We start from the raw sequence: 15,411 nt of genomic DNA, 5'->3' as shown, positions 1-15,411 counted from the left end.
TTAAAGGAGATCCCGTAACTTTCTTCATATTCTCAAAGAAGAGCCCCCCTCCTAAAACAGAACAAAACAAAACAAAACACAGCCCATTACCGTCCATATTGTGAAAGCTTTGCTTTTCTCAACATTTTGGCTCCCCTGTGACCTGCGGTGGTGCTCGAGTGGAGTTGGAGGCTTTTCAAGTTTCAGTCAACTCTGATGAATTGCACTGGACTCTGGCTTCCCTGCATATGACCCACTCCTTAAGCTCTGTTTACTTCTCCCATAATTTTTTGCTTTCTGTGCCCAGGTACTTAGCTGTCTGTTGAGTAGAGTGACCATGATTAGACTATTGTTTTCTTTCTACTCTGCATTTGTATGGTGCTTACCCCTGGGTAAGCTGTGAATTTCAGAAGTCGATTTAGTCAGCCCTGTGGCTCGGTTGGAGTGTTGTCCCATACACCAAGGGGTTTTGGGTTCGATTCTGGGTCAGGCACATGGGGTGGGGGGCAGCTGATCGATGTTTTTTCTCTCTCCCTTTCTCTCTCTCTCAAATCAATTTTTAAAAAAATAGAAACATCCTTGGGTGAGGATTTTTTTTTAAAGTAGATTTAATCATATTTTAGGTTTGAGTACTATGTATTGGTATTATTTTGGCCATTGGAGGGTTTCTAATTTCTTCATTGTAAATCCCTCCAAAATAACAATGACTGAATTCTGAACTCTCCTGCCTTGAAGCAATCACTAATATTCAGGTGACACATAATCTGATCCTTCATGTTCATGTTACTGCCTTTGTTTTACATGAATAGCGATGTTAAAATTTAATCATTCCAGTTCGAAAACATCCACTGAACATTCTTCACAGAATTCCAGCACTGTAAGGACCCACCACACCATCCAGTTTTCCTAGAAATACCATTTGCTACTTGAAAAGTCTGGGTAGAAAGACCCCACTGCATTCCTCAGTATTAGCATCCAATGCCTTTTTTCTCTAATATGACCTTGAAACACTTCTTACTTTAAAAAATAAGAAACTTTAATAGCACAAATACTGAGTTATTCCCAACATTACTTTGGTTTGCTACATGAATCTTTCCTTCGCCAGTTACCTGCTCTTCCAGATGGCGGTGGTCCCGGAGGGAAGGCGAGGGACTCTCTCTGCTCCAGTGTTTCCTTCTCACCATCCAGGTGACACTGCCTCAGTCTTCAAGGAGCAGCAGGAGTCATTTTTGTCCCCAAGCCTCCTTGCCACGCCCAGGAGTGGGCCAGACGTTGACTTCCTGCACCACCTCCTCTCCTGTTGGGAGCAGCAGCTGTTTTTGCCTGTTAGTGAGCAAGCGTGCCTGACTTTGGGGGTTATCCCTGTAGGATAGAACTTGGCACCCGGCACCCATGCCACCGCAGGACACCCTGCTTAATTGGACTGTATGATTAGTGGCTCCTGAGAGACCCATTTTTCTCTTCGTGAAAGTGTGTATTAATTTAGCACTCCCTGTACACTGTCCTTTCATGTCATCCAGTCTTCTTCCAACCTCACATTCGTCAGGGTACATGGCTCCATTCCTCACAGTGCTACTTTCTCCATCTCTCTTCATTGTGTGGCTGCTGCTTCATTTCTGAGGCCCCAGATTAGTTTCACTGGCATTTGTCTAACAAAAGAATTGGCATTTGTCAACAAAAAATGAATGCTTTACATGTAGGAGATACACAGCTTTGTAAATTGGATCGACTGTGTGTCTCTATCACTCCTGTTTCTAGATATTAAAAGTGCGACTCCAGTGAACACAGGAATAAGAAAGGGAAACAGCCCTATTGCTGACGTGGAGAAAGCCTTAGTGGTCGGAGAGATCAGACCAGCCACAGCATTCCCTTAAGCTGAAGCCTAATCCAGAGCAAGGCCCTAACTCTTCAATTCTGTGACGGCTGAGAGAGGTGAGGACACTGCAGAAGAAAAGTTTGAAGCTGGCTGACATTGATTCATGAGCTTTAAGGAAAGAAGCCGTCTCCATATCATAAAAGTGTCAGATGAGGCAGCAGTTATTCAGAAGCTCTAGCTAAGATAATTAATGAAGGTGGCTACAGCAAACAACAAATTTTCAATGTAAACAAAGCAGCCTTCTATTGGAAGAAGATGCCAACTAGGACTTTCATAGCCAAAGAGGAGAAGTCAGTGCTTGGCTTGAAGGCTTCCTAGGACAGGCTGTCTCTCTTGTTAGGGGCTCATGCAGCCGGTGACTTTTAAGTTGAAGCCAGTGCTCATCTACTATTCCAAAAATCCTAGAGCCCTCAATAACTATGCTAAAATTATTCTGCTCGTGCTCTATAGATGTGACACCAAAGCCGGGATGAGAGCACATCTGTTTACTACATGGTTTACTGAATATTTTAAGCCCACTGTTGAGACCTGTGATTTCTTTAAAAATATCACTGCTCATTGACAGTGCCCCTCACCTCCCAAGAGTTCTGACAGAGTTGGACAAGATTAATGAATGTTGTTCTCATGCCTGCTAACACAACATCCATTCTGGAGTGATTTCGGCTTTTAAGTCTTACTATTTAGGAAAAACATTTCGTAGATAGTGATTTCTCTGATGGATCTGGGCAGATAAATTGAAAAACTCTGGAAAGGATTCACCATTCTAGAAGCGATTAAGAATATTCGTGATTCATGAGAAGAGGTCACAATATCAACATGAACAGGAGTTTGGCGGAAGTTGATTCCAACCCTCACGGATGACTTTGAGGACTTCAAGGCTTCAATGGAGGAGGTACCTGCAGATGTGGTGGAAACAGCTGGAGAACAAGAATTGGAAGTGGAGCCTGAAGATGGGACTGAACTGCTGCCATCTCATGATCAAACCTGAGCGGGGGAGGTACTGCCTCTTATGTATGAGCAGAGAAAGTGGTTTCATGAAATGGAATATCCTCCTGGTGATGCTGCTGTGAAATGAGACTGCTGAAATGACGACAAAGGATTTAGAACATGACATAAACTGAGTTGACAGAGCAGCAGCAAGTCTGAGAGGACTGACTCCAGTTTTGAAAGAAGTTCTGTGGGTAAAATGCTGCCAAACGGCACCACTGCTCCAGAAAAGTTCACAAGAGGAAGAGACAGCCAATGCGGCAAACGTCACTGTTGCCTTATTTTAAGAAACTGCCACAGCCACCTCGGCCTTCAGCAGCATCCACCCTGATCAGTCTGCAGCCGTCAACATCAGGCAGGACCCTCCCCCAACAGAAAGGCTACGTCTCACTGAAGGCCCAGGTGACTGAGCATATTTCAGTAAGTCTTTTCTCATTAAGGTATGTGCATTGCTTTTTAAGCAAGGACAGCAGCGTGGTGTCAACATAACTTTTATACATACTGGGGAACCAGACATTCTTGTGACGCCGCATTACAATATTTGCTCTGTGGCAGTGGTCTGGATCCCGGCCTGCAGTCCCGCAGGCGAGCCCAACCCACAGGAGAATTTCCCTAAAATAACATTAGCATAAACAGGTCTTTTCTCACAGAACTTTTCACTCAAAATGTCTGTCAGCCGTGTTGTATCTAGCCATCTGCCATTTCACAGATGTTTTTCTTTGTACATGTGATCCAGCTGTAAGTAATTTAAAGTAAGAACCCATTGAGATACTTTAAAACCTCTGTAGGGTTTGTGTTTTTAGGAGGAGAGGCACAGTGTACATCCAACGTGACCCTTCAGTCCGGAACAGCTTCCTTTCACAATTAGCAAAAGCATTGTATTTGCTCTAAGAAAACTCATTTTTCGTCTCACCTGTCATCGGTGGTGAAGCCCAAATAAATAAACCTGTCCCCTGATCTGGAGGTTTGCGTTCATCTCCTCTCTCCCTGGTTTCCCGTGTGTAAACCCCTGCGGCCAGGGATCTGGTTCTCACTCAGTTTCTTGTTGGCAGAAGCACTGGGTAAACATGGATGACATCACCTCAGTGTGCTTGGTTTCACCCGGTATGAACCTTCAGGCGCTGCTCACTTTCTCAGGCAGTCTGAGCTGTTTCGGGAAATGGGAGCCACAGCCTACTATTGACAAATGAGCGAAGAGAAGCAGCTACGGCACCAAAACTCAGTGGCAGGTCCCTGCCCCATCACACCAAGTTTTCAAAGTGTGTGACTCTTTCCTCCCCACCAAAATATCTTCCTCACTTTTTGGTTTAAGTTATTATTTAAATCCATTTTTATACCCTGTACACATGATAGGACTGGAAAGGTGGTAAGGAAAGGTGTACAGGTCAAAATAAACTGAGTGGCAGAGGGAAGCCAAGGTTACACCTACAGGATGAATAATTTGTGGGGAATACTCACGAGTGAGCTGCGTGTGGAAGCAGATGGAGTCACCGAACCCATCATGCGCTGTGTGTGTGTGTGTGCTGTGCTGTATGTGCACTGTGTGTGCGTGCTGCGCTGTGTATGTGTGCTGCGCTGTGTGTATGTGTGCTGTGCTTTATGTGCATTGTGTGTGTGTGCTCTGTGTGTGTGTGTGCTGTATGTGCACCGTGTGTGTGTGCTGTGCTGTATGTGCACCGTGTGTGTGTGCATTGTGTGTGTGTGCTGTATGTGCACTGTATGTGTGTGTGCTGTGCTGTATGTGCACCGTGTGTGTGTGCTGTGCTTTATGTGCACCGTGTGTGTGCTGTGCTGTATGTGCACTGTGTGTGTGTGCTGCGCTGTGTTGAGAGGGGCGAAGGCATGTTCTAGTGCTACCATTTCCCAGGGTGTGAGGAACTCTAGTCCCTTCATACTCTTCTGAAATTATAACCTTCCCCATCGCCAAAGAGAAAAGACACTTTCCGTTGGGGACTTGGAAGTGTCTTCTGAGTGTGGACCTTCCCATTTAGTGTGACGTTGATTTAGCGTGGATGAGACTTCCTCCCTGTGAATTAGGTTCCTCTGTTACTTGGCCAGCATTGTATGTTTTGATAAGGAGCTAAGACTTAAGTAAAATACAACTTTTCAACTCAGAACGAGGGGGATGAGTAGCAGCTGGAATTAGGTCTCTACCTTCTTGCTATGTCCATAGGTCTCTAACTCTCCACAGCCCATGACAGTGTGTGGCCTCCCTGTCTATTCCCCACGTGGAGAGATTCAGTATCTGAGAGCACAGTGTGAGTTCCCAGGTCTGATGCCACTGTGTTGAGGGGGTTATGTGGAAGTTTTACAGATGGGTCTCGTAAAAATCTAGGCCCGGTGTCGGTAGCCAAGCTGGTACTGGGACAGATTTCTGAGAAGAGTTCACGTCATGCTTTTCTATGTAAATTCATCTAAAAGCTAATATTTGTTCTGGTGTAAGATTGCCTCATGCCTAGTTGGGAAAATAACTTAAGCTATGTAATTAACTACTTTTACATTTTTATGCTTAAATAATCCAAATGTTTAGGAATTTCTACCTAATTCTTAAAAGGGGGCTAATGGGAATGAGCTGGCCTGCTTGGCCCGTAGCTAGCTGGTGGCAGTGACTTAACAGACCGTGTCCTGATGCTGAATTAAACAGAGTAGTGCGTTCTTTGTTTCTCAGCGAATTTCTTAGGGAAGGCAGCAATTTTAGTGGTGAGATTTGGTTTTACCAGACCCAAGGTTTGTAACAGGGACGTTTGGTGTGTTTTTCAGGATCGGGACGGCGGCTCTGGCTGTGCAGGTTGTGGGCAGCAACTGGCCGAAGCCCCACTACACTTTGCTGATCACAGGCCTGTGCCGCTTCCAGATCGTGCAAGTGCTGAAGGAGAAGCCGTACCCTGTTGCCGAGGTGGAGCAGCTGGACCGGCTGGAGGAGTTCCCCGACACCTGTAAGACCAGGGAGGAGCTCGGGGAGCTGTCGGAACAGTTTTACAAGTACGCGGTGCAAGTGAGTGGCTCGCTGTTTTTCTCCTTGAAACTTTTTCTTCAGTCCCTTTGCTGCCCTGAGAGATGGTGAATTTGTTGGGTGAAGTTTTAGGGCAGTGTGTATTTAAATGGTTTAGTGGTACATCATAATATGTTCATTTCAATGTACTTGTCTCCGGGATTGTACCTAAATCATTCTAGGACGTATTAGCCAACTCTTTCTAAAATTTTTCCAAAAAGTATTTCTAGAATTTTCCTTATAACTTCTGATGTCTCCAAACCAGATAGTTACTAAACATGAATAATTTTAAAAATGAAAATATTGCTATTGCCACTAGAATATCTGGGCACCAAGTTATGTAAGTCGTATTGGCTCAGAAGCCAAGGCCACACTGTGCCTGCTAGTAACCACTGAGGATGCAGCCCACGGAGGATTGATTCTGACGTAGGATCCCAGGCGGGTTAGCAGTTGATCTCAGAACATGCTTCCAGCGTCACTGGAGCAGGGGGGATGTGGTGGCTCAGCAGCTCGTGATGCTTCTGCCAGAGTGACTGTCACTTCCCTAGTGTTTCATGGGTCAAGGCAAGACCCACAGCCATGTATTTAGCAGAGTTGAGAAAGTATCCCTCCCATGCGCCCAAAAGAAGGTGAAGTCTTTGTCAGCATCCCCAGTGATGGTCAGTTACTGAAAGCTGCCTTGAATTCTCAACTCTCTTAACTCCAGGATGTTCCCTGGAAGTTGTTTTATAAAAATCATTCACAGTCAATGCTTAGATTCTAATTAATCCAACTGTCCTACTAAAAAGCACCATTTCAGCTATTGATTGGTTGACATATAGCACCAACTACGTTGAATTTCCAGGGTTTGATCCTCATGCCGTGGTCATGTAAGAGAACGCCCTGCTCCTAAGAACAGGACTGCGATGTTTGCAACTTACTCTACAATGGTCAGCAATAAGAATTGTCTGAGTGTGTGTGTGTGTCTGTGCAGAAAGAAAGAAAGCAAATGTGGTAAGATGTTAATAATTGGTGAATTTAGGAGAATATATAGTTTATTGAACTGTTGCAACTTCTTAATAAATTTTAATTTTTTTCTAAATAAAATTGAAAAAATTCACAAATTTATAAAGCCTTTTATAAACATGAGTATTACCCACTTTTGAGCCATTTTCGCTTTTCTGATTGACATTTTGAAAGTACCTCTCTTTTCCTCTGAGGCCTATAAAATTCCTGGACTACAATAATCAGCGATCCTTCGAAAGCAAAGACTCTGAGGCCCAAACATGAAGGCTTTATGGCACTCTGATCTTTGAAATTCAGAAATAGCACCAGATTTCTTTTCCCCCTTGCAGTTGGTTGAAATGTTGGATATGTCCGTCCCTGCGGTTGCGAAGCTGCGGCGTCTCCTAGATAGTCTTCCGAGGGAAGCTCTCCCAGACATCCTGACGTCGATCATCCGCACAAGCAACAAGGAGAAGCTGCAGGTACAGGGTGCCCTCCCTGGGTGCGGGGTTGCTTTGTCACTTTGTATTTGGATCTAGGTAGTGGGTAAACGTCAACCTTCAGGTAAGAGACACTGGAGACTCACAGAAGTAGTCAAATTGACTTTAAAAGTGCTGGCTTTGCCCTGGCCAGTTTGGCTCAGTGATTAGAACGTCGGCCTGCAGACTGAAGGGTCCTGGGTTCAATTCCAGCCAAGGGAACATGCCTCAGTTGCAGCTCGATACCCTGCCTGAGTCGGGGGTGTGCGGGAGGTAACCAGTCGATGTGTCTCTCACATCAATGTCTCTCTCTCTGTTCCACGCTCTCTGAAAAGCAGTGGCAAAAATATCCTCTCCTGAGGATTAAAAAAAGGAGAAAATAGATAGATGACAGATGATAGATAGATGATAGATAGATAGATAGATAGATAGATAGATAGATAGATAGATAGATAGAAGCAATGGCTTTTATTCACATTATCAGTACTAGATGTTTGTCAATTTATGGGAAAAGCTAAAGCAAAGAATAACTTAAATATATAAACATACTTTGTCTCACTGTTTTGTGAACCTGTGGAGCTGTGACCTTTCTCTGGCATGGGTCTGGTTTATTAGCATTCTTAAGTTTCCTACGTAAACCATACTTGTGATGCATTAGCTATAATTTTCAGTTTCTATTTCTTAAAAGTGAAATGAATTTTAAAGACACTTGACAAATAATCCAACTACAAAATCTTAGATTTCCATGTTTCCCCCCAAACCATAAAAGTTCTCTTACAAACGTATGTTTGTAAGTTTCGTATTTTAAGCTGTCTGCTTTATTGAATCTTCTTAGAACTGGAACCAGTTTTTACTGAAACAACTCTCCTTATTTTATCAGTGTATTTAATGCTTAAATCCAGCAATTATAATAGCAAGTGCAGCGAATCCAAGCAGGCTGGGTATAAACACAGGAATTCAGTTCAACTGGTAGGAACCAGTGGGTGTGGAAACACCAGTCACCTGGCCAGGGGCACGGGCAAGTACACCAGTCACATTGAGGTGTGGGGAGCAGTCATCACTCAGGCAGACGGGCAGTGGCGGGTGGTTAAAAGTGCCTCTAGTCTCTTGTGTATGTAAAGCTTTAATATTTTGAACTAGAATTTGTTCAGACCTAATATGTAGACACATTCTAGGCTTTAAGAGAATAATTCCCAGACAGAGTTGCCATACAATGTGTGTGTGTTTTCTTGCTCTGGGAACAATATACTTGTGGCTTCATTTTTCAATGAAAACTCAAGGTGCTTTTTTTGTCTTTTCTCTCAAGCAACCTGCTGAGTTAATGTAGTGAATGTAGTTGCGTTGGCCACAGTGTAGCTGTGACTTTTGAGAGGAGCTAACAGTTTACGTCAGGGACCCTGCCTGCTTTGTTTCCGGAGCTTGTGTTTCTAAGAGCACGAGCCTGGCAATGGACTCACTCTTGCTTCCTTAGATTCTAGATGCCGTGAGTCTGGAGGATCGGTTCAAGATGACCATACCGCTGCTCGTCAGACAAATCGAAGGCCTGAAGTTGCTCCAGAAAACCAGAAAACACAAGCAAGACGATGATAAGCGGGTATTTCTCGTAATCCATTTCTTCAGGTTCCCCGTTGTTGTTATGGGATATAAGATTCTGGCTTTTTGAAGGAAAAAATGAAGGAATTAAAAAAACGAACAAAGGAAAAAAAGGTCTTTGTCTCTTACCACTCAAGTTGCTGATAGAATTTTCAATTTCCGTATGTTTCCCTCGAGCCCTTTTTCAGGCCCGAATCTTTCTTTCCTACGCATGTAAACATTTTGTCATTTTCTGTTTCTGTTTTGGGAATCAAAAAGGATGATTGATTTACCAAGCCATTTCCTTTTTAGCCAAACATTCTGTGTTTTTTCCAGTGTTTTCTATATTTTAAAGATTAGCAAGTAACTGCTGTGTCTGAGTAGAACTTTTTAACGAAACAAGTAATGTTAAAACACCTTGCTGACCGGCTATTTTGAGCCAGGATTTGCCCAAGTGGCCGGTTACTTTTCTGTACTTGAATAGTAAATGAAAGCATCTAAGTAAACTTAAATGTACTTTATTTTATCATATCTTATATTTATATTACCATACATTGAAATTAAACATATTGCATATATTTTAATATTTTTTTATATCTTATTTTAAAAAATTTTGTGTGTGATATATTGCATAACGTGTGTCTGCATGCAATGGTACTAAACAAGTTCTACACACATATCATGTTTCACTACGCTTTCCCTTAGAAGAACATACTTTGCACACCCCAGTGGGATTTTTTTACCTCTGGTTACTATTTTTTGTAAAACATGATCTTTTAAAACTTCTGCTCGTCATGTCTCTGGACTGCCGAGCTGAGAAAAAGGCAGGCGTAACGAAGGGGAAAGCTGGGGACAGCAAACTAAGCACTGAGCAGTGAAGTGCAGACACAGGTTAACGCGTGACCGGTCAGCAAGGTGTTTGAGAGCAGACTGCAGGGTTGCTCCCTACAAGGACTGTATCCGTATGTGACTTTTGTGTTTCTGACTGATAAGTTTCGATCTTCATTTAGTCAGCCTGAGTCCTCTCTGCCTGGTAAGCTTGGAGTCCCCCGTCCTCCCAAGGTTGGACAGGCACCCACTTTTTCTTTAGTTGTCCTTCAGTTGACTTCTACAAAGCACTTAGCTCTCTAACCCACATGTAATTGGAATGGGGTGAATGGGGTGAAGATAGCAGTTGCATTTTTCCCCAGAGAGCTTTTGTTTGACTCAGTTGTCCATTGATTTGTGATACCTTCACTATCGTGCGTGACTCTTCCATGGAGGGCAGGTCTGGCTGAAACCCGCCGTGAGCTGGTTTTACTGTTGTTGTGTGTTGGCCGAGTGAAGATCAGGAAAATACACTTTTGTGGACAGGTGTGAAGAAGGGTCTCTAAAGGCTGTCGGGGGTTAGGTGAAAGGTTGAGGGTAACGTTAGAGGTTTGACGGTCAGAGTGGGAGTGAAGGCTTCCTCCCTGGTGGGACTGAAGGAGGAGCGGTCGCGTAGGCCAAGCGGAGGGTGGGAGACGGAGTACCCCTCAGATGTGTACTTTCCAGGACAAGTGCTGTTTAAAGCAAACACCACAGACCTGAGGTCAGACCATTAGCTCAGTTCTTTATCTTGTGCAGAGGCAAAGCTGTGCACACTCTTCATGGGAGACAGAAAACCTTGCTTACTGTCAGTAAATGTCAGCACTGCTTAAAAAGAAATGGTTCAGCTTGCTCCAGAAAGTTAGGAAACAGCTGACGGCTATTTGAAAATAGAGGAAACGGTAATATTTGGAGTTAGTCTAAATCGACCTCCTTGCCTTTTCTGCTGGGGGCTGAAAGGTGCCCTTTTTAGCAGCCAGGGGGAAACTGCATAAAAACGTACTTTCATCTCAACAGTAAGATAATTGATGTGCTTTATTATTATTATTATGATTATTATTATTTTATCCTAACCCAAGGACATTTTTCCCAGAGAGAGTGGAAGGGAGAGAGAGGGGGAGAGAGAGAGAAACATCGATGTGAGACACATCAACTGGTTGCCTCCAGCATTCGCCCCGACCGGGGCTGGAAATTGAGCCTACAACCAAGGTTCCTTTGGCCAGAATCGAACCTGGGACCCTTCAGTCCGTGGGCTGACACTAACCACTGAGCAACCGACCAGGGCTGATGTGCTTTACTTTTAATCTCACTTTTTTTTTTTTTTAGCATATCTTTATTGATTTCAGAGACAGGAAGGGGGAGAGAGAGAGAGAGAGAGAGAGAGAAACATCAGTGATGAGAGTCATTGATCGGCTGCCTAGCCCACAACCCAGGCATGTGCCCTGACGGGGAATCGAACCCCGATCTCCTGGATCCTAAGGTCAATGCTCAACCGCTGAGCCATGCCCGGCCAGGCTTAATCTCACTTTTAAAAAAAATAAAATATTTTATTTTCAGTTTTCATACTTTAATATATTTTATTGATTTTACCCGCTAATGACTTATGTAAGAATCAAAGTATATACTTTTTAATATTTCTGTTTTTGTAAAATTACATTTTTGTTTACTGCTTTGTGTTTTCTTTTAAATATTAATTATCCCTGCTTTCCTAATTTTTAAAAAAATTTTATTGATTGATTTCTAGAGAGAGTGAGGAAGGGGAGGAGAAAGAGAGAGAGACATTGATTTGCTATTCCACTTATTTATGCGTTCATTGGTTGATTCTTGTATGTGCCCTGGCGGGATCAAACGGAAACCTTATATCGGGGCAGTGCTCTAGCCAACTGAGCTACCTGGCCAAGCTACTGCTTTGTGTTTTTAACTTTTTATATTAGAGTGTATTAAATGGGTAATCTCATAGGTTAAAAGAATAAATTCTGAGGCTTAAATACCAGTATATCATTTTGCACCAGTAATGGCTAGAGCTTAATTATTGCATTAATGATTGAGAATTTTAAAAGGGCACATAGTTAGTTTTAAAATATGATTGTTTAAAACATGGCTGTTGGATTTCAAAGAACAATTTTAGCAGACCGAGACAGAAGCCACAGTAGGAAGTACAGAGCAGGAAGGAACTGGTAAGGACGGGGAAGGGAGCTGAAAGCCACGTTTTGGGAAGGAAGTCACTGGTGTGCAATTAACTGGGAGGGGTGGAGGTGAGAGAGGACTGGAAGGAGGAAGACTGTTCTGTGTGTCCAAGACAAAGAATAGAGCCAGTGGTGGAACCAGTGATGAGAAGGTTAAAGCTGGTAGGAATGTTGTAATGTAGGAGGAAAAATGGAAATTACTCAGTTGCGAATGGTGGGTGGTAATGTATACCCAGAAAATAGTGGCTGCAATGGTGACGCCAAGAAAGGTAATTCCTACATGTTTTGATTATTTATAGGATTCAGTTTCCTGGTTTTTTCCTTCTTTCGTGTAAGCAGGTACCAAAGAATCCTGGCCGCCGGATCTTGGTCTGCTTTTTAAATTCTGCCTTCTTGTGCGCTGTGCCCCTTAGGTTTCAGGCCGAGCTTTAGCCCCTGAGGATTCAGACTCTGGCCATAAAAATATTTGCTCAGCGTGAGGTCTGAGGTTCCCTGTGGCGAGGACCCTGCCCCCAGCCTGTGCTGACTTGGGTTTGACGCCTCCCTCCTGTAGGTGGTAGCGATTCGCCCTCTGAGGAGGCTCACGCACGTCCCAGGCACTTTGGAGGATGAAGACGAGGAGGAAGATAATGATGACGTCGTCATGCTGGAGAGAAAAATCCGAACGTCTAGCATGCCAGAGCAGGCCCATAGGGTCTGCGTCAAGGAGATCAAGAGGTGGGGCTCTCCGAGCTGCCTTCCAGTTTGCATTTGGCTTGTTCAGGGGGGGGGGAGAGCGTTGCCGTGGCAACAGATCTGCCACTTTGCACCACAACCTGAAAACTGACGCTTGCTTTCTGTGCTCGGGTCTCTCCTCTTCTCCTATGTCATGTGCTCATGGACCACTCTGTCCACCTTGTCCTCGCATCGTCAACTCAGCTTTCCCGACTTCCTGAATTCCCAGGGTAGAGCCGTGACCTGGGACACTTTTCCCTCTTCATTGCTCATCCAGAATGAGACTCTAAACACTCTTAGCACTCCTCAGTTTATACCACTTGCCCTAATCTCTTTCTGAAATGCTGAGTGTAAGTGACACAACCCCTGCCCCTGCAGTGTGCTGCGGGACGTGCTCAGCTCTAGCTGCCTGTTCATTGTGCAGACATGGTGTTTGTTCACTTATTGTGTTCTTCATGTGCCACTTTTCCTTTAGATTATGCGCTAGAGGGCAGGAGCTGTCAGTTTCTCTTCGTACCAGATAAAGTTCAGGAAGACCTTGATGACCTTATTTGGGATGATTACATTTTCTGAATAATCTCAGTTAAATAGAAAACCCTTTTTTTTTAATTTGCATACTTGTAACGTTATAGCTATATTTTATTTTATTTATTTTATTTTATTTACTTTATTTTATTTTTTATTTTTTTATTTTATTTTATTTTTATTCTATTTATTTATTTTATTTTATTTTATTTTATTTTATTTTATTTTATTTGTGAAGCATAAGGAACCTAACTAAAGATTTGACTTTCTGAGGGTCACAGTTAACATTAGTAGATGTAGTTGAGGAACCTTTCATGTTGACTCTGACGTTAGTAAGTGTAGACCATCCACAGTGTAGAGAACACGCAGTGCACTGTGTGTTATAGGAGTTGCATTTTTTATTAAATATCTGATGTTAGCTTGCTTTTATGAGCTGACTTCACCGCTGGTATAAAAAATACATACTTATTGTATCATGCACGGTGAGGCACTTAGATCTAACTGTGATGAGTGACTCTCTGCAAGGTCCTCACTCTGATCAGGCCACATTTCAAGGATAAAGTCGGATACAGTGTCCCCACCCTGCCTCCAGTTTGCAGATATCACTTTAACTTTGTTTTATAAGTACATTTTGCTTTGTAATGTACCTTCAAAACAAAATAAATGTTTTATTAACTAGATTTTTTAAAAAGTTTTTCAGATTTGTTTAAATATGTATTATATGTCTGACCAAGAAATGGAGATAAGCATGGTTTTTCTGTTTTTAGGAATTCTTTATTCCTGAACATATTTGCTATGTATTCTTTCCCCACAGACTCAAAAAAATGCCCCAGTCGATGCCAGAATATGCTCTGACTAGAAACTACCTAGAACTCATGGTGGAGCTTCCTTGGAACAAAAGTACAACCGGTGAGCCAACGAATCACAGCTTTGGTGCCACCTGACTGTCACTCAGAGCCACACAGAGTCTCCTGAAACACTCCCCATCAGTTGTCTTTCTGCTACATTAGTTTTTGATGTCAGTCACTTAGAGACTGAACCGGTATCCCCTCGGTCTCGGATTTAGATGGGAGGAAGGTGTACCTGAAAGTGCCTTGTGTCGGATTTTAGAGAAGTGGGGTTTTCTGGGGTTGGTGAGATGTGTTTCTCGGTGCCATTTGGTATGGAGAGCCCTCTCTTAGCTCTTGACTCTCCAGGGTCCACCTCTTAGGTGCAGTGATCCTGCTGAGAGAGCTGGACAGGCCCTGCTCCCTGCAGTTCAGACCTGGAAGGAAAGTTAGCTGCTCTGCTTCATTTCCTCTGCCCAGCTTCTTTGTTCAGGTGTTTTTGCTGGGGGGAGGTGTCAGTGATGCATTTGTGATATTTTCTCCCTGGAGGACAGGCTGGCTGCTCAGTTTGGGAGCAGAACAGCTAGATGACTTGAGAACACCAAGAGTCATATTTGGAGATGTGGCGTTTTCTCGGTAATACTGTTCTGTGTGGCAGGATTTATTTTAACTAATGACTTAAGAGAGATGCAGGGTGCACATAGTGTAATGGCCTGAGGATAATAAAATTAAAGACCCGAGCCAGAGGTTTTACGGGCTTATACCGGGTAGTTGTAGAGATTTGCGGGCAAAGTGTTGATCTGAACGGAGCTGACTCCCATTTTTCACAATACCAGCCCAGACGATGGGAACCAGGGCAGGGCAGTTTCCATTTCACAAGGAGAGAAGGGGCCACCCAGGTGCCAGAAACTGAGAGCGTGCTTGTGGGTCCTCAGCGAGAGCAGAACCCTCGTGGGCCTGGGTGAGAACACTTCTCCCGCGGCAGCAGTGCCGCGGGGAGTAGAAGGTGGTGAGTTAGGGGCAAAGGGCCTGTGCTGAGCACCTAAAGCAGTCCTGCGTAGAATTACGTCTAAGGAATTGTGAGTATGGTTAGGAAACCACGACCGTGCCTTTCATAATTCTTCAGAGAGTCGCCCACCTCAGCCCAGGCTATCAAAAGCAGAGAGGAAAGCAAACGAGCTGGAGAAGATAGGTCTCTAATTTCCCATCCTGAACAGGAGCTGGTAGGGACCATCTCAGACTTCCAGTTGTAAATAGGAAAATGTGTGGTCAAGTGAGTTTTAAATGTTTTACTTACAACCACAAGTATTATTCAAAATAGGAAGCATGGCCTAGCCAGCGTGGCTCAGCGCTTGAGCATCGACCTATGATCTAGGAGATCGCTGTTCGATTCCTGGTCAGGGCACATGCCTGGGTTGTGGGCTCAATCCCCAGCAGGGGGCGT

General features: G+C 43.8%; 1 protein-coding gene across 1 annotated transcript in view; it reads left to right on the top strand.

Annotated features, from left to right (window-relative positions):
- LONP2 (lon peptidase 2, peroxisomal) overlaps nucleotides 1-15,411 on the top strand; it is a 52,078-nt gene that overhangs the window by 1,537 nt on the left and 35,130 nt on the right. The window contains exons 2-6 of the mRNA XM_081119733.1: nucleotides 5,603-5,837; nucleotides 7,169-7,300; nucleotides 8,769-8,891; nucleotides 12,455-12,618; nucleotides 13,955-14,049. Of these exons, the coding sequence (XP_080975859.1) occupies nucleotides 5,603-5,837; nucleotides 7,169-7,300; nucleotides 8,769-8,891; nucleotides 12,455-12,618; nucleotides 13,955-14,049 (749 nt within the window). The remainder of the gene's footprint in view (nucleotides 1-5,602; nucleotides 5,838-7,168; nucleotides 7,301-8,768; nucleotides 8,892-12,454; nucleotides 12,619-13,954; nucleotides 14,050-15,411) is intronic.

The sequence above is a fragment of the Miniopterus schreibersii genome, assembly GCF_964146895.1.
Source record: "Miniopterus schreibersii genome assembly, chromosome: 18".
Taxonomy (NCBI): Eukaryota; Metazoa; Chordata; class Mammalia; order Chiroptera; family Miniopteridae; genus Miniopterus; species Miniopterus schreibersii.
This window is presented reverse-complemented; position numbering and strand designations above follow the sequence as displayed.